General features: G+C 39.8%; 1 protein-coding gene across 1 annotated transcript in view; it reads left to right on the top strand.

Annotated features, from left to right (window-relative positions):
- The first annotated feature begins 547 nt into the window (after positions 1 to 547).
- Positions 548 to 22,749, top strand: part of LOC119791427 — a 58,428-nt gene continuing 36,226 nt past the window's right edge. Inside the window, exons 1-6 of the mRNA XM_038297500.1 lie at positions 548 to 627; positions 12,429 to 12,840; positions 13,002 to 14,539; positions 14,847 to 15,052; positions 21,194 to 21,622; positions 21,741 to 22,075. Coding sequence (XP_038153428.1) covers positions 12,450 to 12,840; positions 13,002 to 14,539; positions 14,847 to 15,052; positions 21,194 to 21,622; positions 21,741 to 22,075 — 2,899 coding nt within the window. The 5' untranslated portion in view covers positions 548 to 627; positions 12,429 to 12,449. The remainder of the gene's footprint in view (positions 628 to 12,428; positions 12,841 to 13,001; positions 14,540 to 14,846; positions 15,053 to 21,193; positions 21,623 to 21,740; positions 22,076 to 22,749) is intronic.

Here is a 22,749-nt window from a genome sequence, read left to right as displayed (position 1 = left end):
CCATTATTGAGATCCAAAATTAGAGTTTATCCTCAACATAATTCAGTAGATAGGAAGAATGATTATTTTATATAAGAACAATGTTATTTTAGATATCTGGAATTAAAAGCTCAATACACATGAAACGGAAAGGTGACGTCATTTGTACTAGTGAGAATTACATTTAAGATACCTGAAAGGTTTATTTTAGATAGGAAGAATGTTACTTTAGATATCTGAAATGCTCATTCTGACTAGGTAGAAATGCATTTGAGATATGAAATATATATTCAGTCAAGCTAATAAATGTCAAAACAGCCACTTTAAATTTGTAAAGATTTCTAGGTATCTGAACGTTTATTCTTATTATATAATATACAATTATATTTTTTGCGTCCTGAAATGTATTTTTTGCTGCTATAAATGTCATTTAGGATATCTGTGTACAGTTCTGACTAGTAGGATTGTAGTTTTGACCAGGAACTATGTTTTAGAGATCTACATATGGAACAAAATAGAGGACGTTGCTTCTAATAAATGTCAAATCGGCCTGCCATAATCGCCGCCTGTTTGACGTTAGCAGCAGTTGAGCAAAAACTCTGATTGCTGATGAAGAGGAAGACATGAGTTTGTACTTATCCTGTGTTGGTGAGCATTGAATTACCAGTTTTAGTTTACTAAACGTTTTTCTACTCGTTTTTTGGACTCTGTCGGTTTATCTTCATGTAAAACTTTAGCAAGTTTGCTGGTGAGAAGCCTTAGTTTGAGTTCTCTAAAGTCATAAGTTTTACTTTCTGTAGTCTCCTATGACTGCTGTAGTGTAGCTAGGCTGAATTCGATGTCGTAGGTTTGATATTTGTAAAGGGAAAAAAAGAGAGGGAGAGAAAAGAAAAATAAGTCCTTGCGAAGAAGGGTTCATGTTGTACACTGATAATTAATTTTTTTGTTTAACTTTCTCATGACGAAGCTGCAGTTAGCTTCCAGCCGGTGTGACAGATTAGCCGTTTGTGGCAGTATGGCAGGCCGTTTTCACATTTATTAGCTTGACTGAGTAATCCAGATTTCAAAAATTCATTTTTTCCTAGACAAAAATGAAAATGTCCATATTACTTATTTTATGACTATTTAAATTTTAATTCTAAAGATCCCTATTTTAATTATGCCTATCCAAAATACAGTTTAAGAGACTTGCAAAAGAATAACGAGGCTCTGTTTAAACATAAAATAGGCAGGCTGACCAGTCAAATTTCTATCATAGATGGCACAAAAGCATTCTACCTATTCACAAGTCTTTTAGATATCACTAATTACGTTTCTACCATTAAAAATTACATTTTAACTTTTTGTTAATATATGAAATAAAAGTTATGACCAATATCGATTGGATTACGGAGATGTGAAATTAATTTTTGGACATCCAGAATGTTTATTTTAGATAAGAGTAGTGTCATTTTGGACATCTAAAAGTAACGGCTTAATACACGTTAATGGGGAAAAGTGAGTCATTTTTCCTGGTAAAAATTACATATTCATTTAGAAAGGAGGAATACTATTAAAGATATCGGAAATACAAATAAGTATATGTTAAAATGGCCACTTTTATTAAGTAAAGATTTGTAGATATCTGAAATGTAGTTCTTACCAGTAAAAATTTGATTCCAGTGTACTTAAAATTTTATTTCTACTGCTAGCAATGTAATTAGTAATATCTAAAATACAATTCTGACTAGTAGTATTATAGTTGTGACTAGGTGGAATACTTAAGTGCAATCTATAATAGAAATGTGACTAGTCAGCCTGCTTATTTTATGTTAAATTGGCTCCTTATTTCTTTTTTGAATGTTAGTCAAAATTAGGGGTGGGTATTGCCAAAGACGTCACGATTCGATTTGAATCACGATTCATCACGATACTTGAATTATTGCCATGCATTGCAATATTTTCTCCTCCATGTTTTGTTTTTGAATGACTCTGCGCAGTATCCCGTGGCCGGAAATGCTTGTGACACAAGGCAGCGTGCGTCAACACATCCGCAGCGACATCTACTGGACTGGAAGTTGTATTACACTTGTTTTTGGCTGATGTTCGCCAACCATTCATGCAATTTTATTTATTAATTTTTTTAATTAATAATCGATACTTGGTGTCAAGAATCGATGCAGTAGATCACGAAAATTAGAATCACGATGCATCATCATGACGATTATTTTGCACACCCCTAGTCAAAATATGTTTTGAAGTATCTAAAACTGTATTTTGGATAGGCATTATTAAAAATTAGATATCTGAAATTCCAATTTAACTAGTCATATATCAATAGTTGATATCTGTAATTATATTTCTACTAGCATTTTGACTAGCAGTAACTCAATTATTAGAATTCATCCTCATCAGAGTTCCTTTTTAGATAGGAAGAATGTTTATTTTAGATATCTGAAATGTTCATTTTGACTAGGTATAAGTGCATTTGAGACATCAAGAAACATATATTCAGTCAAGTTAATAAATGCCAAAAGAGCCACTTAAAATTTGTAAAGATTTCTAGGTATTTAAAAGTTTATTCTTACTAGTACAATTATATTTTTTGCAGCCTGAAATGTAATTATTGCTAGTAAAAATGTAATTTCTGGCTAGTTGAAATGTAGTTTTGACTTGGAAGAATCTTTTTTTTTTAGAGATTAACAAATGGGACAATTGAGAGAACAGTGCTTCTATTAAAAGACCAAATGGCCTGCCATAGGGGCAGCCATGCGCTAACCTCTGTCGCTTAGTAACCATGACAGTTGACACACAAAGCAGGAAAAGAATGAATACTAAATTTCTGACTGCTGTTTCTTTTATTTATTATTTTATTATTTTAGTGAACACAAAGAATACTCATGAGAATATAGAGTGGAATAAAGGTGACAACCATCGGGAGCATGAAAAAATAAAAGCCAATATAAAGATATAAAAGGGATAGAAAGATATAAGTAAATCTAAACAATGTATGTATAAAAAATATAACAATTGTAACAATTCTGTAATTGCAACAATTCGCATATTCAACAACTGCTTATCCCAGGTGATCATATGACATGCTCAGAGTAGTCCAGCAAAATATGATTATACAATTTTATTTGCATTTTAGTTCGTTCTTTCTTTAGGTTACACACTATAAACCATAAGGTTAATGTGAAACTAAAGCATGAAACTCAAAAACACTATATTTATGTTTCAATGCAAAGCTGAAAAAGTTAGCTACTGGAAATAGCCCAGGATCCAATTTCAGGTACAGATTGAGCAGAGACGAGTAATGAAACAGGATTTTAATGCATTTATTTTCTTAGGACATAATTATTAAACCTAAACACAGTATAGTGTATTATGCTTACTATTTTTGAAGAGGGAAAAAAGTAATTTAGGTCTTTTTTTTTACAAAAACAGAATCGAGGGGAACTTTGATTTATATCTGGTTGAGCATGCGCAATTGAGCTGATGCTATGGATTGTGCCTCCGGTACAGATCGGGTAGCAGTGACGTGGTATGTGGAGGAAAGTATTTCATGGGCCCAGTTGCCTGATCCCAGGGGTAGTGGGTAGCGTCCATAATTTACTCGAAACGAAGTCATTTAGAATGTTTTTACAGCATAAACAGTAGTGTATAGGATTTCCTAAAAGCGCGTTCACGAGTCTACGGAAACCCGCGGCAGACCAAACCAGATGAAAGTGCGCATTCAGCTCGGCAAAGAACTCATGCTCTTCCTCAACACTGAAGTCCTCAGACATTTTTCTTTCGTTGTTTCTTTCTTTGCACAGGTAAACAGCACATTTCTTCTTCTACACTTGCATTATCGGCAGAGCAGACGCTGAATGCGCACTTTCATCTGGTTTGGTCTGCCGCGGTTTCCGTAGCGTCGTGAACGTGCAAGCGCGCGCTTTTAGGAAATCCTATACACTACTGTTTATGCTCTAAAAACATTCTAAATGACTTTGTTTCGAGTAAATTGTGGACGCTTCCCACTCAGGACACTTGGAATACATTGGACGAGCAGTATGGAGGAATAGTGACACGTTTTTTGTGGACTTTTATGGACCTTTCTGCCTCGGGCGCCATAGACCTCCATTATTTGAATGTCAGCAGACAGCAAGAAGCCTCCCAGATCTCCAGATGCATTTGAGATATCAAAAAAGTTCTCCAGAGTGTTGTTCAGCATGGGGGTGAGTAGAAAATGAAGGCTAATCATGTTTTGGGTGTACTATTCCTTTAATCATTGATGTGAACAAACTGAAATCGGTCACATAGATTTGATTTAAACCCCTCTAGTGCTGATACTTTAATTCCAACAAAATATTCAAGTATTTCTAAAAGAACGTATTAGGTTCAAAAATGTAGGTTCGTAAAAGAGGAACTGAGTCCACACAGGAAAGTGATTTTTTAGTAGTTCCTGCAGGAGGAAAGAGCTACACCCAACTCTCTAACTCTCTGACGGACGTCCTCTGCAGAGCCTTTTTATTAGCAGATCATAACACATGGGGTGGGTTTTAAAACAGAGTGTTCTTCTGACAAGGCAATTGATCAGGTCATAGGACATAATGCTCCTCTGATTGAATCAGCACAAACATCAGTAATTTTCCACCACCGCTGCATGACAGTTCGCAGTAACCAAGTGAAACATCTCATTTCCTCAATGTTTTATATGCACAGACATTACCTTTATAATCATCATTGAATAAACCTTACATTTCCCTCCTGTTGTGCATATAAACATCAGCATGTAGCACTTCTAAAAAGATTTTTACTACACATATCATAAATGCTTTGCAGATAGGGAATTCAGTAATCAAAGATCAATATGCAAAACACAAAAATATGAAAAGGATTAAAATGTTAAACTTAAGCAAAAATGTAAAATTGATCAAGAATGTAAAAAGCTTCAAAAACCTGTCCCTTGAGTAGGCAAACCCTCTCCAATAGAGGGAAATTCCTACCCGACCCTTCCCTTAGACGCGATCATTATCCCTGTAACAGATTACACAGTTGCAACATCATCAGTATCCTCACCAGCATCTTGGCAGAGTTGTGCATAAATAACAGCTGAATACTGGATTAGAGTGGATCCTATCATTCTCTAAATCATTAACTGGAGGCATGGTGCTAAGCAACAAATAAAAAGGAAAAATATGAGGAACAAACATAAGTCTGTTTTGCTCAAACCTTCAGCAACACGCTTGGAATGCTGCCACCACATATTGGTGCCATAGGGATGACTTGCTGTGGATCCATCAAAAACCATTCTGGTTTTCTTTTGTTTCAGGTGGTCAGTTTGAGTCCCTAAGAACACCAGTCCAATGGTCACCACCAGGCAGCAAAGCCACTTTAGTTTTCCCATCTTCACCAGTTCCTCCAAGAAAGCGCCCAATAACCAGGACTCTAAAGGACTGGGTTAGGTTGGTTTCTTCACCAGGGTTGAGATGAAAAGCTCTAAATTGCTTAACCCCATTTGTAGCTGGGCTTCAACACAGATCCCTACCTTAGTCGTGGGGTCCCTGTGAAGGTAACTGGGCTTCTCGCTGGGGAAAGTCTTTAATCAGCTTACAATGACTCTAGTGGATCCAAGTGTCTCTCTCCTGGATCTTCACAGCGGTTGGGGTTGCTAGTTGCACAATGTAGGGTCCTTCCCACCTTGGAGCCGCCCAATTTTTCCTCTTGATGGTTTTAATCAGCACTCGGTCTCCAGGCTTCAGGCCTTCCTGTGGGGAAACAAAAGGAGTACTGGGCAGGTTACATGTTTTCCGAACAATTTTTTATTCACAAAATGTGAGACATACTCTGCAAAAATTTTAAAGTAGTTATTTAAACTATACTCATCATCCCTCCTGTTGAGACATGGCCCTGGTCATGACTCATCACCGTTGCTGTTCTAAACAGGCTTCATGGTAAAACTGGTTTGTCCTCTATCATAATTAGGCCATCAGACTTTGTAACTGCTCCTTCTCTTTTCCATTGTTCTTTTTCAGGTGCTTGAGCGTTTTTCTGCATATCTATAAGAATTTCTGTAGGAATTATTGTGCTTTCGTTTGACAGAAAGATTTGTGCTCTAGCTGCTGCCTTTGCTGCAGCATCTGCTCTATTGTTTCCTCTGCTTACCACATCTTGGCTTTTGGTATGTGCTGCACATTTGCATATGGCTTTAGCCCGGGGTAACAACACAGCTTTTAACAGGCTTGTTAACAAGTCTGCATGGTCAACCTTTCTCCCTGTACTGGTCACCATGCCCCTACGCTCCCATTGTGCAGCAAAATTATGGACTGTAGAAAAAACATACTGACTATCCGTGAAAAGATTTACATCTTGGCCTGTTGACATTTCACATGCTATTGTTAGTGCAAGAATTTCTGCAGCTTGCGCAGAATATGATGATTTTAAGGCAGCAGTGTAAAGGGTTTATTGATCATATACAATTGCAAAACCAACTAAGTTCTTTCCTTCTTATGATCTGGAAACTGACCCATCCACATACAAATTTTTATAACCCTCCTGTGGTTCATCTTTTCCCCTGGGTGGTTAGATCCAGGGAGTAAAATGTGTTTTGGGAATGAACCTGAATGTACAACATGTGTGTCAGCTGTTTCTAGTTCTGGTGTAACTTCCCCTTGTAGCATAAAATCTGTACATCTTTTCACTCCCATCCCTTTGTCTTTGGGCACCAGCGCTAATTGCAATTCCCTTAACAAATCTCTGCCTAATAAATTAACTGGACAATATGGGATCAGCACAAAATCGGCTTCCACTGTAAATCCCCCTTCATCAGTGACCAGTTGTTTTTAAGAAATGTGCTGAACCTCCATTCTCCCCTCAGCAGACTACTGGTGATCCATTTTAGTCCCAGTTTAGCCTGAGGTAGTTCATCCCTCAGGACAGATATATCAGCTCCGGTGTCACACAAAAATTTCACTTTTACCCCTTCAATGTTTAAATGCCAGTATGATTTTTCTGATGTGTTTAAAAAAGAAAAGAAAATTTGCTGTAGGTCCAGGACCTCCACTGGGTCCACAATTAACTGCTCTACACTTTTTGCTGGCGCACATGACTCCTGGCGTCAGTGCTGGTCATAATATTGGCAACGGGGAGGGTTACTCTGTGAGGGTTCTGGACATTCTCGAGCAAAGTGGCCCTCCTTATCACAATTGTAGCACCTATTGTGCTCTCTACGTGGCCCCTTGTTTTTCTCCTGTGACCACCGGCCCCTCACTTGAGCCTAATTATGGCCCAAACTACACTTCATAGCCTTTTCTATTTCTAGCTTGCACAATCCACTTTTTTTTTAACTCCTCTAATTCTTTTCAGTATATAGCTTGCTTATTTCCTGATTTACACACCAACTTCATCTCCACCTTCTGCTGAATATTCGTCAGTGGCTCAACTCTTAACTGTCCATTCCAATCTTCCTTCTTAATCCTCTTTCTGGCAAACTCTGGATCACCACCACAACACGTCACCATCCATCTAACATCACCTGGCACTTCCTTCTTACTACTTCCTTGCCCCATGCTTTTAACAATTGTTTTAAAGTGTTATTACTGCAGATTTTTTTTTTATTTTATTTTTATGTTTACACTTTGGAGTCCCAGACTCCGCACATGCAGCCCCGGAGTTAGAGAGTGGTTGTCCAGCCGGGCATGTTGGGGCCCGGCTGGTCAAGAAGTCGAGCAACCATTTGCACCAGTTGACATTTTTAGATGCAGTCAATAAGTAATGTGAACATATAGCATGAATATTTATTATTTATATAGATTATTTTGGCTGATGCATCCCCTTGACAGAAGCCCTTATAAACACAGTTTAATGCATCAGCCCGTTTGAAATGGCTCCTTTATAGGACACGTGACTTTCTTGAAACGATACGTACACCGACACAGGGTTTTTCTCTATGGGCTTGACTTAGGCGCCGATGCACGTGTGTTGCTGGAGCCATCACTACTAGAAGGATTAAGGTTATGAATTTGACATTAAAGGGTAATGCCAGTTTTTTTACTCACCCATCTGAGTCTTGTGTCATTTGGAGATGTTCCGAAGATAGATACAGGAGGTGAAGTCTTTTTCTGTTAAAATGGAATATAGAGGAAAAGATGTTCAATAAAGAATGCGCTGAAGAGGTTATCACATGGCTTTAAAAAGCTGTTTTTATTTAGCCCTAAAGGGACAGTTTGTTACCCTCCCTTACCTCCAGCACAGGCCCCGTTGGTGCTGTCTGTGTCGGTAGATCTATAAGGAACAGGGGCGGATCTAGAAAAATATTTATGGGGTGGCAAGAGGGGGGCAGGAATTTTTGAGGGGTGGCAACATATGGCATTTGTTTACACTGAATTTAATCACAGTTATCACAGTTTGGTGAGAATAGTATGTACAGTACTAGTGTTTCATGTGAAAGAGTTGATATTAGAAATACATCGTACAATGTGATCTCACTTAATAGGAGATAGAAGAATGATAACACTACTTCTAGAGGGGCATTATGACAGGAAAGGTATTAAGGTAAGACACAGGTGCTGAGTCGCAGATGTGTGAGATTGACTGTCAGAGAGGCAGCTTTGCAGCATTTGACCAAGAAGAAACGATAGAAAGAAAAAGTTACCCATCAGAGATCTATGGACTGAGCTGTACTAAAGTGAGCAGAACTACACAGTAGAAATAAATGGGTCAGGGCACCAAACAAGGTACCAGACATCCATGTATTGTTTACTCTGAACACACATTCACCCCATTTGTTCCTCAGTAACTTGACATACAGCAGTTAAGGCAACATGAAAGGGACATTTCATGCATGTAAATATGCTGTAGATAGAGCTGTATATGGAGCACCAACTCCGCCATATTTAAAAATAAATACAGAAATAAATAAATGCTCAATAAATAAATAAGCATACAATTAAATGCCAACAAAAATACAACCAACAAATAAATGTAATTAGAAATTATATTATAATGGCAGGCAGAAATGTAAACAGGGCAGGCAGAAAGAAATAGCGGCGAAGAAATAACTAGGGTAAAAAAATACAAAGGAAGAATAAAACAGACAAAAATATTATAACATGCACATAAATAAATACTTAAAAATATAAGTAATAAAAAAATGAAGTTGAAGATAATAAATGACAAAACAATAAATAAGGTAAATATTAAAAAGGCAAAAAAATAAAAACAGTTATATACCTTTATGACTGACTGTATAATTTAATTTCTACTTACATTTATTTGTTGTTTGTATTTTTGGTGGCAATTAATTGTATGCTTATTTATTTATTAAGCATTTATTTATTTCTGTATTTATTTTTAAATATGGCAGAGTTGGTCCTCCATACTGCTGTATCAACAAATCAACAAAAAGGCAGGTACTGTATGTTACAAATGTATGTGTTATAATGTGCCTGGGGGCACATAACATATGTTAAATCTCCACAAATCTGAAAAGAAGCAACATAAAAATACATTTTGCTTGTGAGTAGGTTCATACGGGTCATTTCTGTATAGCTTCATACTATATATACAAAAAAGAAACAACAACACTGCTTCATATTAAGCAGGATTCACACCAGTATCACATTTTTAACTTTTAACACTTTTGGTTTTATTAAAGGAAATATCAGATTTTCTCAGGTGCCAAAACAAAATGTAACAGCTCTGTAAAGGCTCACCAGAGAGCATAACATAAAGTTAACATGACTATAACAGCTGAATGCAGTGATTTCCATGTTGCTCAGCAAAACGCTTCACAACTTTATTTAGATCCAATGCCTTTGTGCGTTTTGATTTGAGTTAAACCAAACTTGATCGTCTCTTTTCTGTCATAGTTGACCGCAAATATGTCTTTATGAGCCTGAGACGCCAGGCCTAACTAACATCATAGATAGAGAAATAACGTTCTGCAACCTGATTTTTATCATCTCAAATTCAGCATTGCAGCTATGCTAGCAACATTGTGCTTTCATTATGATTTCATTTCTCGATAGATAGTTAAAGGAGAAGTTCGGTTTTTTACACTTTAAGCCCATTTTCTGTAGTGTCCAGGATGCAATCGAATGATCGACACCAAAAGTTTGACGATTGCTCCTGTCTCTGCTTTTTGGCTCATTTAGAATCCCCCCCTGGCTGCTTTAGAATGGCTTGCATAGAGCATGTCCGATAATGTCCTTAAAACAACCTTAAACGTAAGCCCATATTCCGCTGCCACCGGAAACGGAAATGGGGCCTGTTTACACAGTTGTAGTCTTTTCGCTTCACTCTGTGTACTCCGACGTCGAGAATCAAGAATCCACCTTTCGTATTCCATTTTCAGAGTTTTTTAAAGTGTTTAACAGAGACGTTAGCACCTCGACGTCGGAGTACACAGAGTGAAGCGAAAAGACTACAACTGTGTAAACAGGCCCCATTTCCTTTTCCGGTGGCAGGGGAATATTGACTATTCCTACAGAACTCAATGGGATTTACAAAATGCTAAATAAAACACTACAGGAACGTTTTTTCTTCACGAAACTTTTTTTGGAACGTCATTGAACAGCGCTGACGACCCGGTGAGTAGCATATTTAAAAAAAAGAACGTTTAAGGTTGTTTTAAGGACATTATCGGACATGCTCTATGCAAGCCATTCTAAAGCAGCCAGGGGTTGATTCTAAATGAGCCAAAAAGCAGAGACAGGACCAATTGTCAAACTTTTGGTGTCGATCATTCGATTTCATCATGGACACTACAGAAAATGGGCTTAAAGTGTAAAAAACCGAACTTCTCCTTTAATCAGTTTCTACCTGTTTCATCCCGTGTCTCCTCTCCCCATGACCCCTGGCTCCCTCGCTTTGCCCCATTCGGTTTTCAAAACAATCAGTCTCAGTCGCTCCCGCGTCATCTCGTACTGCATTCACTGCAGTCCGACATTGGAAATTAGCGGTCGTAATTCTCAAATGATCCATAATTTATAAGCCTCGCCACCCCTACCGCCAACTGGGGTGGCAGCTGGGGTGGCAAGGCTGTCATTTAGGGTGGCAGTTGCCACCCTATGCCACCCCAGTAGATCCGCCTATGATAAGGAAGTACCACCTAATGGATGAACCAAAGTGATAAACTTTTTTTCTCCATTTTACTTTCAAACCTGCTATTCCTACCACGTCTGTATAAGTATTGACAGGATGTGTAACAAAAAAAGTGAACGCAACAAAGTTTTTGCACCAGATGCCCTTCTTGACATAATGTGGATTTTATCCTGAATCCTCTTGATTAAAGTCAAAGGCTTAAACCCCTACACACGCAGACAAAAAAGTAACATGAATCCATCACTTCTCATGTCTTACATTTCAGCTTCCACCGTTAATGTTTAGGTTCATATTTAATTTGATAAAAAGGAGAAGTGATGGTGTGTTCAGACCAGAGGCATTAGCAGCTGGGACAGTGGTGGATTCACATAGGGCTCCTATTTAAACCGTGCAGTGAAGAGCGATGAAGAGGCCAGGGGTAAACTCCATGCGGTGAGGGTGTTCAACAGCAGTCCGTGATGTTAAGTTTTTCCTGCCCTTTTATTGTGAAATAACTACAATGAGTCCTTGACTTAAAATTACATTCGGTTGCCATGGGTAGCAGTAGGTCCTAAGCAGAGGGTTTGGGATACTGATGATTTATAACTTATTAAACAGCCTTTCCAGCCACTTAATAAGGTAAATATGCCTACTTTTATATTCAATGCCAGCACAGGAATGAGATGCGATGTTATGCAATAACTCTATATCAGGAAACGAGCGCAGTATTAATGTCTGCTGAGATGGCGACGTCATCAGCCATAATTTAAAATAATGCTATCTTAAAAACCAAATCAGCACAAACGAAAAATTTACCTGCAGAAATTAAGCAGCACTGAAAAAGTAGGCTGGGTAATTTTTATTCATTTCGGAGCTTAACAAGGGGGTAGTTGACCTAAAAAAAAAACAATCTTTAATATCTCTGAAAGAAACAGCAGCACATATTATATTTTTTATTATTATATTTATTTGTGTATTAATTTATTTTTCTTTTTTACAAATTACCATTTTAAATGCAAAAACCTGCACCCAAGAAGCAGTAACTGGGTATGCAGGTGGAGCAGTGGTCAGCGCGGGCGACCCGGGTTTGAATCCGGCCTGTGATTTTTTCCCGCATGTCTCTCCTCCTATCTCATACCCCCTTTCCTATAAGTCTACTGTCGAAAAAACGAGCCACTAGTGCTGTAGAAAAAAAGAAGCAGTAACCATTCTATTTGCTGAGTTCTTTTCATGTCAGTGGGGTGTCAGCTTCACACAGCTGAAGCTCCTCCCATTTGATGCGGTCCAGGGTGTAAACACTGCATCTGAAATGCAGAGAATTGAACTACCTGCGGGGCTCGCGGAAATCATCGCGGTCTGAACGCACCTTAAGAGTCTTTATCAGTGTTTATCATTGTTTACAGGACAAACAGAAGTTTGGAGTCATGGCTTCTGCATCAGAATCACAGTCTGCCTCGGATTATTTGACGGAAGCCAGAGATTGCCTTGTTGGGAAATTAAGGAATCACTCAGTAATTCTAGAGAACTTGCTTCAACAAAAATTTCTCCATGATGAAGAGGTCAGCGAGATAGAGGCAGAGAAAAAACCCTTTGAGAAAGACAGAAATATACTGGACTCAGTCATTAGAAAGGGTGAACGAGCCTGCTACCACTTACTGTGGATTATTTACATGATAAGCAAGAGGACCAAAAAGAAACCAGCTTCTCTCTTGAAGAACCATGATGGAGCTGAGGCTAAAAAGTTTGACCTGGATCACTGGATCAGCTGCTTTCCTTTCAAAGAAGATGCAGAAATGGATACAAACTTCTTGCAAGGTATATAACTAACATCTATTTTACTGACAATTACTTTTTCTTTTTTTTTAGTTTAGTGCATGTGTTTAATATTATTGCTGCATTATGTCATATATTTTTTTTTCAATTTGTAATTGAGGTACAAGGAAGTAAATTTCATTTTGTTGTTATTTTGATCTTAGGATCCAGTTCCTGCTACAGATATCAAGAAAAGTTGAAGTCAAAAGCAAAAGAAAAATCTAAACATTTTTGGGAAGGAGGTAAAAGGCTTTTTAAAGAAGATAAAAAGCCTGAGCTATCATTTATTCCACTGGTGCTAGATACAGAAGCTCCCCCGTCCAAAATAACGACATCTAAAAACATGAAGAGCAAATTAAGTCGTCCTGACAAGTTAAGGACTTACATTCCCAGGGATAAACCAAAGATATCCCCCAGTGACCTGCTGGAAACTGGTGAAAGGTTCCTCTTGGTTGGCAAACCTGGAATTGGAAATACGGCTCTGTGCCATGAAATACTAAGACTGTGGTCAGAGAGAGATGACAAGAGGCTGGATTACATGTTTTACTTTGATATGAGGGAAAACAACGTCCCACTAATCAGATCAGAGGATCTTCTTCAGTACATTGAACCAGATGAGGGCAAAGATGAGATCTTAGAGGATATGAGGAGCTTCTCGAATCTTGTCACAGTCATTTTAGATGGAGTCACTGATATTTCTTCTGTGATAAAAAAACTGGTAGAAAAAGATCTGCTGTCTGATGCAAAAATCATCATCACCTGCAGACCAGATGATGAGGAAGATCTCTGTCTAGAAGACTGGCTCAGAGTGGAGGTGAAAGGCTTCAGTGAAGGAGCAATAAAAACATATCTGTCTAAAGCACTGGGTGACGATCATCAGGAGGTTCTGAGTAACGTGGAGCTGGTCACTCTTTCTTATGTTCCAATGTATGCTCTGATGGTGGCCGCCACCGTTTCATCAGGTGACTCACAGCAGCCCAGAACTGTCACTGAAATATACATCAATATTGTTCGGTTTACACTCAAGATTAACGGCAACATAAAGTGGAAGGATCTCAATAAGTTCATCAGAACCAAGAGAGATGAAATCATGTCTCTGGCTGAAGCTGCTTTTTATGCAACTCAAAGTAAAACTGTGAACCTGAAAGAACTTTCCTGTGAGGACAGCTGTGTCCTTTCCTTCCTGAACTCACTTGATGAAAAAGTCGCTCCTACTGAAACCATAACTGTCCACACTTTCCTCCATTACATCATGCAGGAGTTCTTTGCTGCTTTGTGGCCTTTAAAGGATCCAGAGAAGATCAGGAAGGTTTTTCAGAAGAGCCTCACTGATGAGATGAAACACATGAAACATCTGATCCCCTTCATGTGTCGCTTGTTGAATGACACAAATCCACGTTTGATGAGCTGTCTGATTCCAGATTTGGAGCTGATGGAAACATCTGATTGGTTCCTCAAAGAGATGATCGACACGTTTTGCAGCGAGCCCAACGTTGACAGACTGTTCCAGTACCGATGTCTGTACGAGTCCCAGAGCGTTAAAAAGTGCAAATACTTTCTAAACAAACTGGACTTCCATCTGGACCTCAGTGGAGAGAACCTGGACCCGTATTCCTGCCAAGCTGTGGCCTTTATTGTCACTCAGTCAAAGGAAAAAAAAATAAACCTGAACCTTCAGGATGTAACCGTAGCAGACCAAGGAGTGAGACGACTGTTTGGATGCCTTCAGCATTTTCAAATGTATGGGGACATATATTATTAGGATCTGCTAATGCTCACAATCACATATATTGTTAAACTATTCAAAAGATGCTGCTCAAACAGTTGAGATTTTTCTGTATTTCAGAGATGACCATCTTCGAAAGCAGCTCTGGATGATTTTCCTACTCTATGAAGGACCGATGGATGACCTAAATAACAAGGCAAATATTAATTAATCATTTTGCTGGAAAGTTTCCTGACCACAGATGTTTGCTTTTTCTATAAAATCTGCTGCTACTTCTTCACAGATGGACTTTAAAGTTCTGCTGCGCCTTGATGGTAACCAGCTACATCTTCCAGTTGGGGGTACAGAACACCTTTTTGAAAGAGCTCTGATGCTCATCAAGGGGGCAAAGCCTAAGGTGGAGGTCTGGTTGTATTGGCGCAGTGGAGATCAAGGCTTGATTCAACATGAATACCTGTTGGAGGCTTTGTCACACATCAGCTTAATCCGGTGAGTCAGAACAATTCATGCTATTTTTAATCTGGCTTTAAGGGTAAAGTTCTTACTATTCTGTACTCATTTTATAGATTAAAAAATGTAGTTGAATGTAGTAGTTGATAAATGTGGGTTTATAGTTATTATATGATCTCACAGAGTAACTCAGAACTGTGTTATTGAAGTTGATCGTAGGGCTGGGCGGTAATTCAATAACGATATATATCGATCGACAGACGTGTGGCGCAATAGAAAAAAATAAGCTTGATAAAAGTTCAATAAAGAAAGGCATTTTTCCTTCCTTCTCATTGTAGCCTAGCATGTAGGTTTATGCTAGTCACTAGTCACTACTTCCTCCCAACCAATCGCAATCGCGGACCCAGGCACGCCGTCACAAAGCGCCGCCCTCTCAAACCATAACACAGAGCACATGAAGATGTCGCAGCAAGGAGAGGCGGAGGAAATTGTTCCAAAGAAAGGTTTTTGTAGTTCGCCAGTTTGGCAGTATTTCGGTCATGGCAAGTCGGACAAAAAACAAACCACAGTCATCTGTAAAATGTGTCGGGAACCAGTGAAAACCAAGTCTGATAACACAACCAAATATTTTTTTTTTTTATCATCTCAGCCGCTCACACCCGCAGGAGTACGAGCTGCTCTCCTTCGAGGAATCTTCGGGGAAAAATAAAAAAAAAAAATAAAAAAAAAAAAAAAATATATATATATATATATATATATATATATATATATATATATATATATATATATACACTATATTGCCAAAAGTATTTGCTCACCCATCCAAATTATTGGAATCAGGTGTTCCAATCACTTCCATGGCCACAGGTGTATAAATTCAAGCACCTAGGCATGCAGACTGTTTTTACAAACATTTGTGAAAGAATGGGTCGCTCTCAGGAGCTCAGTGAATTCCAGCGTGGAACTGTGATAGGATGCCACCTGTGCAACAAATCCAGTCGTGAAATTTCCTCGCTCCTAAATATTCCACAGTCAACTGTCAGCTGTATTATAAGAAAATGGAAGTGTTTGGGAACGACAGCAACTCAGCCACGAAGAGGTAGGCCACGTAAACTGACGGAGCGGGGTCAGCGGATGCTGACGCGTATAGTGCGAAGAGGTCGCCAACTTTCTGCAGAGTCAATCACTACAGACCTCCAAACTTCATGTGGCCTTCAGATTAGCTCAAGAACAGTGCGCAGAGAGCTTCATGGAATGGGTTTCCATGGTCGAGCAGCTGCATCCAAGCCATACATCACCAAGTGCAATGCAAAGCGTCGGATGCGGTGGTGTAAAGCACGCCGCCACTGGACTCTAGAGCAGTGGAGACGCGTTCTCTGGAGTGACGAATCGCGCTTCTCCATCTGGCAATCTGATGGACGGGTCTGGGTTTGGCGGTTGCCAGGAGAACGGTACTTGTCTGACTGCATTGTGCCAAGTGTAAAGTTTGGTGGAGGGGGGATTATGGTGTGAGGTTGTTTTTCAGGAGCTGGGCTTGGCCCCTTAGTTCCAGTGAAAGGAACTCTGAATGCTTCAGCATACCAAGACATTTTGGACAATTCCATGCTCCCAACTTTGTGGGAACAGTTTGGAGCTGGCCCCTTCCTCTTCCAACATGACTGTGCACCAGTGCACAAAGCAAGGTCCATAAAGACATGGATGACAGAGTCTGGTGTGGATGAACTTGACTGGCCTGCACAGAGTCCTGACCTCAACCCGATAGAACACCTTTGGGATGAATTAGAGCGGAGACTGAGAGCCAGGCCTTCTCGTCCAACATCAGTGTGCGACCTCACAAATGCGCTTCTGGAAGAATGGTCAAAAATTCCCATAAACACACTCCTAAACCTTGTGGACAGCCTTCCCAGAAGAGTTGAAGCTGTTCTAGCTGCAAAGGGTGGACCGACGTCATATTGAACCCTATGGATTAGGAACGGGATGTCACTTAAGCTCATATGTGAGTCAAGGCAGGTGAGCAAATACTTTTGGCAATATAGTGTATATATATATATATATATATATATATATATATATATATATATATATATATATATATATATATATATATATATAAAATATATAGGGGTGGAACGTTTCACAAAATCCACGGTTCGGTTCGATTCACGGTTTCTGGTCACGGTTTTCGGTTCGATTCGGTACATGTTAATTGTTACACTGAAATCCCATAAAAATTTATGAAGTTAATGAAAAAATCCCCCCAAAAATAATGGATTGTAATTATTTTAAATGATCCGCGGAAACCCTGGATCATTTCCGTATGTTTTGCTGCTTTGAATTTAATCATCTCGCGCATGCTCTCTACCATCTCCAAGGGACTCAGAGGGGAGCGGACGGGAGCCACAGTGGAGGCTGTAGGCTTTGCTTTGTGCAGCCGGTCTGGTGCGCAGCGGGGCGGAGCGCTGACGGAGTATGTGGGATTTCGGGGTTAGCATGACATGTTGGTCATGTTGCTGTTAGCATAAACAAAACGTGTTGCACAATGCTTGCACACTATTACACTTTTATCCCCAACTTTCTTTCCGCCGTCATCGTAGGTCACTCTAAATGCAAAGTGGTCCCATACAGCAGACCTATAAAGTGCTGCTGGCGCGTCTTCAAACTCCTGTTCTTTCCCACTCGCCATACCCACACAATTCTCCACACCAACTTATTTTTTTTCCCCTGCTACACCCGGCTACGCTGCTTTGCTTTCTTCTTCTTCTTGTTTACTACTGGTGGTTGGCTTTGGTCGCAGTACCGCCACCTTCTGCTCTGGAGTGTAAACGCTTCGCCTATGAGAAAAAGGAGCAGCGCATGAACCGAACGCAACACACGCGAACCGAACGGTTCGGACGGTTTTCATAAATCGTCCCATCCCTAATAAATATATATATATATATATATATATATATATAGATATATATATAGATATATATATAGATATATATATAGATATATATATAGATATATATATAGATATATAGATATATATAGATATAGAGATATATCTCCCAGAACAAGAACCAGTAACCATTACAACGGCAGATGTTCAAGAAAGAGCCGCAGGTATGAAGAGCTGGACAGCACCAGGCCCTGACATGATCCACACCTACTGGCTGAAAAAACTAACCGCACTTCATGCACGCCTCGCAGCACAAATGAACCAACTGCTGATGGATGGGACCCACCCAGAATAGTTAACCCAAGGACGGACAATCCTGATCATGAAGGATCCCCAGAAGGGAACAACCCCATCCAACTACCGGCCAATAACTTGCCTATGTACAACATGGAAGCTCCTGTCAGGCATCATAGCGGCTAAGATGAATAGGCACATGGCTCAATACATGCACCCTGCCCAGAAGGGAATAGGAAGCAACACCAGAGGAGCCAAGCACCAGCTACTAGTGGATAGAGCAGTCACCCGAGACTGTAAGACCAGGCAGACAAATCTGTGCACTGCCTGGATTGACTATAAGAAAGCCTATGACTCAATGCCACATACATGGATACTGGAATGCCTGGAAATGTACAAGATCAACAGGACTCTAATAGCCTTCATCAAGAACTCAATGAAGCTGTGGAAAACAAGTCTGGAAGCCAATGCAAAGCCAATAGCACAAGTCACCATCAAGTGCGGCATATACCAGGACGATACACTATCCCCGCTGCTGTTCTGTACAGGCCTGAACCCCCTCAGCCAGATCATCACAAAGACTGGCTACGGATACCAATTCCGAAGCGGAACAATCATCAGTCACCTCCTCTACATGGATGACATCAAGCTGTATGCCAGGAGTGAGGGAGACATCGACTCACTGATCCACACTACCAGGATCTACAGCAACGACATTGGGATGTCATTCGGACTGGACAAGTGCGGTCGCATGGTCTCAAAGAGAGGGAAGATGATCAGAACCGAGGGGGTTGAACTACCAGAAGGCCACATAACAGATGTTCAGGACAGCTACAAATACCTTGGGGTGCCACAGGCTAACGGAAACCACGAGGAGATGGCAAGAAAGACTGCCATAGCTAAATACCTACAAAGAGTAAGGCAGGTCCTGAAAAGTCAGCTGAATGGGAAAAACAAGATCCAAGCCATCAACACATATGCCCTACCAGTCATCAGATACCCCGCTGGTATAATAAACTGGCCAAAGGAGGAGATAGAGGCTACTGACATCAAGACGAGAAAGCTCCTCACAATGCATGGAGGGTTCCACCCCAAATCCAGCACTCTGAGACTGTACACCAAGCGTAGCGAGGGAGGCCGAGGGCTAGTGAGTGTCAAGACCACTGTCCAGGATGAAACAACTAAGATCCAGGAGTACATCAGAAAGATGGCCCCCAAAGACAAATGGCTTGGTGAGTACCTCAGGCAGGAGAAAACCGAAAGTGAGGACAAGAAAGAAGAAGGAGAACCATCATGGAGGGACAAGCCGCTGCACGGCGTATACCACAGACAAATAGAAGAAGTGGCTGATATCAAAAAATCCTACCAGTGGCTGGAAAAGGCTGGACTGAAGGACAGCACAGAGGCACTAATCATGGCAGCACAAGAACAGGCACTCAGTACAAGATCAATAGAGGCCAGGGTCTACCACACCAGGCAGGACCCCCGATGCAGACTGTGCAAAGATGCCTCTGAAACAATACAGCACATAACAGCAGGGTGTAAAATGCAGGCAGGAAGTGCATACATGGAACGCCACAACCAGGTAGCTGTCATAGTGTACAGGAACATCTGCCATGAGTATGGGCTGGAAGTCCAAAGGTCAAAATGGAAGACACCTCCTAAGGTAGTTGAGAATGACCGAGCTAAGATCCTATGGGACTTCAAGATCCAGACTGACAAACAGGTGATGGCTAACCAACCAGACATCGTGTTGATCGACAAACAGCAGAAGAAGGCAGTAGTGATAGATGTGGCAATCCCAAGCGACAGCAACATCAAGAAGAAAGAACACGAGAAGCTTGAGAAATACCAAGGACTGAAGGAGGAGCTAGAAAAGATGTGGAAAGTAAGAGCAGCAGTGGTGCCAGTGGTAATTGGAGCACTGGGGGCTGTGACCCCCAAACTGGGAGAGTGGCTACAGCAGATTCCAGGTAAAACATCAGAGGTCTCTGTCCAGAGGAGCGCAGTCCTAGGAACAGCTAAGATACTGCGCAGAACCCTCAAACTCCCAGGCCTCTGGTAGAGGACCCGAGCTTGAGGATGACACATACCACCCCATGAGGGATGAGAAAACAGTTTTTTATATATATATATATATATATATATATATATATATATATATATATATATATATATATATATATATATATATATATATATATATATATATTCAGTTCTGGGCTGTTTTCCACGTACTTCTAACAATTGAGAGAAAAATGCTGAGGGGCCAGAAACTTCAAATTAATAGCTCAGGTTAAAGCAGGAAGCGAAGCTAAACCATAACATGGTGCCAGCAGCACCTCTAGAAGAATAGGGGTGAGAAAAAATACCCCATAGAAATGCTAGGCTAAAGGGTGAGTTGATTTGGGTTTTTGTTGAGTGGAGTTTACATAGTAGTCTAGTCCTACAATATTTTAATTACCACAAGCTGGTGGTGTACTATTACCACCCAAATAGGGTATTCTATTTATTTATTTGTTATATTTATTTTGGTCACTTTTCTGGTCACTTTAGTTTATTCTTTGTCAGTATTTAATAACAACTCAGGTCTTTTAAGTTATTTTTCTTTAAAACAATTGTTATGGTTAAAAAAGTTTGTTAAATAAATATTTAATTGGAAGTCTGTGTTTGTGTTCTTTATTAAAATTAAATCATTTAGCAATATTATAAAAAGTCCAGGCAGAGCTGCACATAAAGTATGGTTTCAAATCTTTTCAATAATTATCGATATAGATCAATATGCATTTTTTTTTATCAATAAGCTTTTTTTCTATATCGCCCAGCCCTAGTTGATCGTGAAGCTTTATTACTGGCTGGTGAAATACTGGCTCCTTTATGAGTTGGAGGTATTGCAATGATCTATTTTATTTTAAAGTGTTTACTCATATGACTTCAGTTACTGCATGATGTGTCTTAAAATGTGTGTTAAATCTGTGATAAATATTTCTTTCTCATTTGTTCAGCTTTCACAGGCCACAATTGCAAGAACAAGCAGAGTTCTTTGTGAATCTGTTCTGTGCCGCTGCAGAGAGAGAAAAGCAGACAGGAAAGAAGATTCTGGACCTCTTGAAACCAGTTTGGAAATATAAAACATTGCCTTCAAATCACCTAAACAGGAATAAATATCAGAGTGACTTCCTGCTGGATCTTTACTCCCAGATGAAGGACAGTGAGACTAAAACAGGTCTGAGTCTCCTTCCATCATTTCAGTCAGTTTTCCAGTCAGCTCCTCCATTCTGGAGCATAGACCTCTCAAAGAGAAAGACCTCCATCCTCCTGGAAGTGTTGAAGCTCCAGTCAGAGAAAAAAAGCCTGGTGCTGACAGGCTGCTCGCATGAAGAGAGCGAAGTGCAGAGTTTTTTAGATTGTCTGCCTCATATTGACGAGTTTAGGTAAATTTTCTTATACATTTCCGTTTTGTTGTTTCAGTCAATACATATTTCTTTACACAGAAAAGAATCTTGAAACAAATTGTGACATTTGTAACGTTTTTTATTGCTTTTTCTTCAGTTTTGTTTCCAATGGAGCCGACGAATCAAAACAAACCCGCTTCATAGTGAATCTGTTCTATGAAGCAGCAAAGAGAGAACAGCTGACAGGAAAGAAGGTGGTGAAGCCATTAGCATCAGTCTGCTCATATACATTTCCTGTAAATGAAGAAGACACATTTTATTATTATGACAAGGAGAAGCATGTGGATGCTCTGCATCAGTGTCAATTCCTGCTGGATCTGTACTCCCTGGTAAAGGACCATAAGACTAAAACAGGTCTGAGTCTCCTTCCATCATTACAGTCAGTTTTCCAGTCAGCTCCTCCAGTCTGGACCATAAAGCTCTCAGAGAGAAATACCTCCATCCTACTGGAAGTGTTGAAATTAAAAAGAAAACCAGTGAAGCTGACAGACTGCTCACATGGAGAGAGTGAAGTGAGGAGTTTCCTACAGTGTCTGCCTTATATCCCACAGCTCAGGTACAGTATCTACAGGTGCTGGTCATAAAATTAGAATATCATGAAAAAGTAGATTGATTTCAGTAATTCCATTTAAAAAGTGAAACTTGTATATTATATTCATACATTACATACAAACTCATATATTTCAGATGTTTATTTTGTTTAATTTTGATGATTACAAATGACAACAAATGAAAATCTCAAATTCATCATATCAGAAAATTAGAATATTACTGAAGACCAATAAAAACAAAGGATTTATAGAAATGTTGGCCAACTGAAAAGTATGAACATGAAAAGTATGAGCATGTACAGCACTCAGTATTTAGTTGGGCCTCCTTTGGCCTGTATTACTGCAGCAATGCGGCGTGGCATGGAGTCGATCAGTCTGTGGCACTGCTCAGGTGTTATGATAGCCCAGGTTGCTCTAATAGTGGCTTTTAGCTCTTCTGAATTGTTGGGTCTGGTGTATTGCATCTTCTTCTTCACAATACCCCATAGATTTTCTATGGGGTTAAGGTCAGGAGAGTTTGCTGGCCAATTAAGAACAGGGATACCATGGTCCTTC

This window comes from Cyprinodon tularosa, unplaced genomic scaffold (assembly GCF_016077235.1).
Source record: "Cyprinodon tularosa strain WSP-4 unplaced genomic scaffold, ASM1607723v1 ctg39, whole genome shotgun sequence".
In the NCBI taxonomy this organism is placed as follows: Eukaryota; Metazoa; Chordata; class Actinopteri; order Cyprinodontiformes; family Cyprinodontidae; genus Cyprinodon; species Cyprinodon tularosa.
This window is presented reverse-complemented; position numbering and strand designations above follow the sequence as displayed.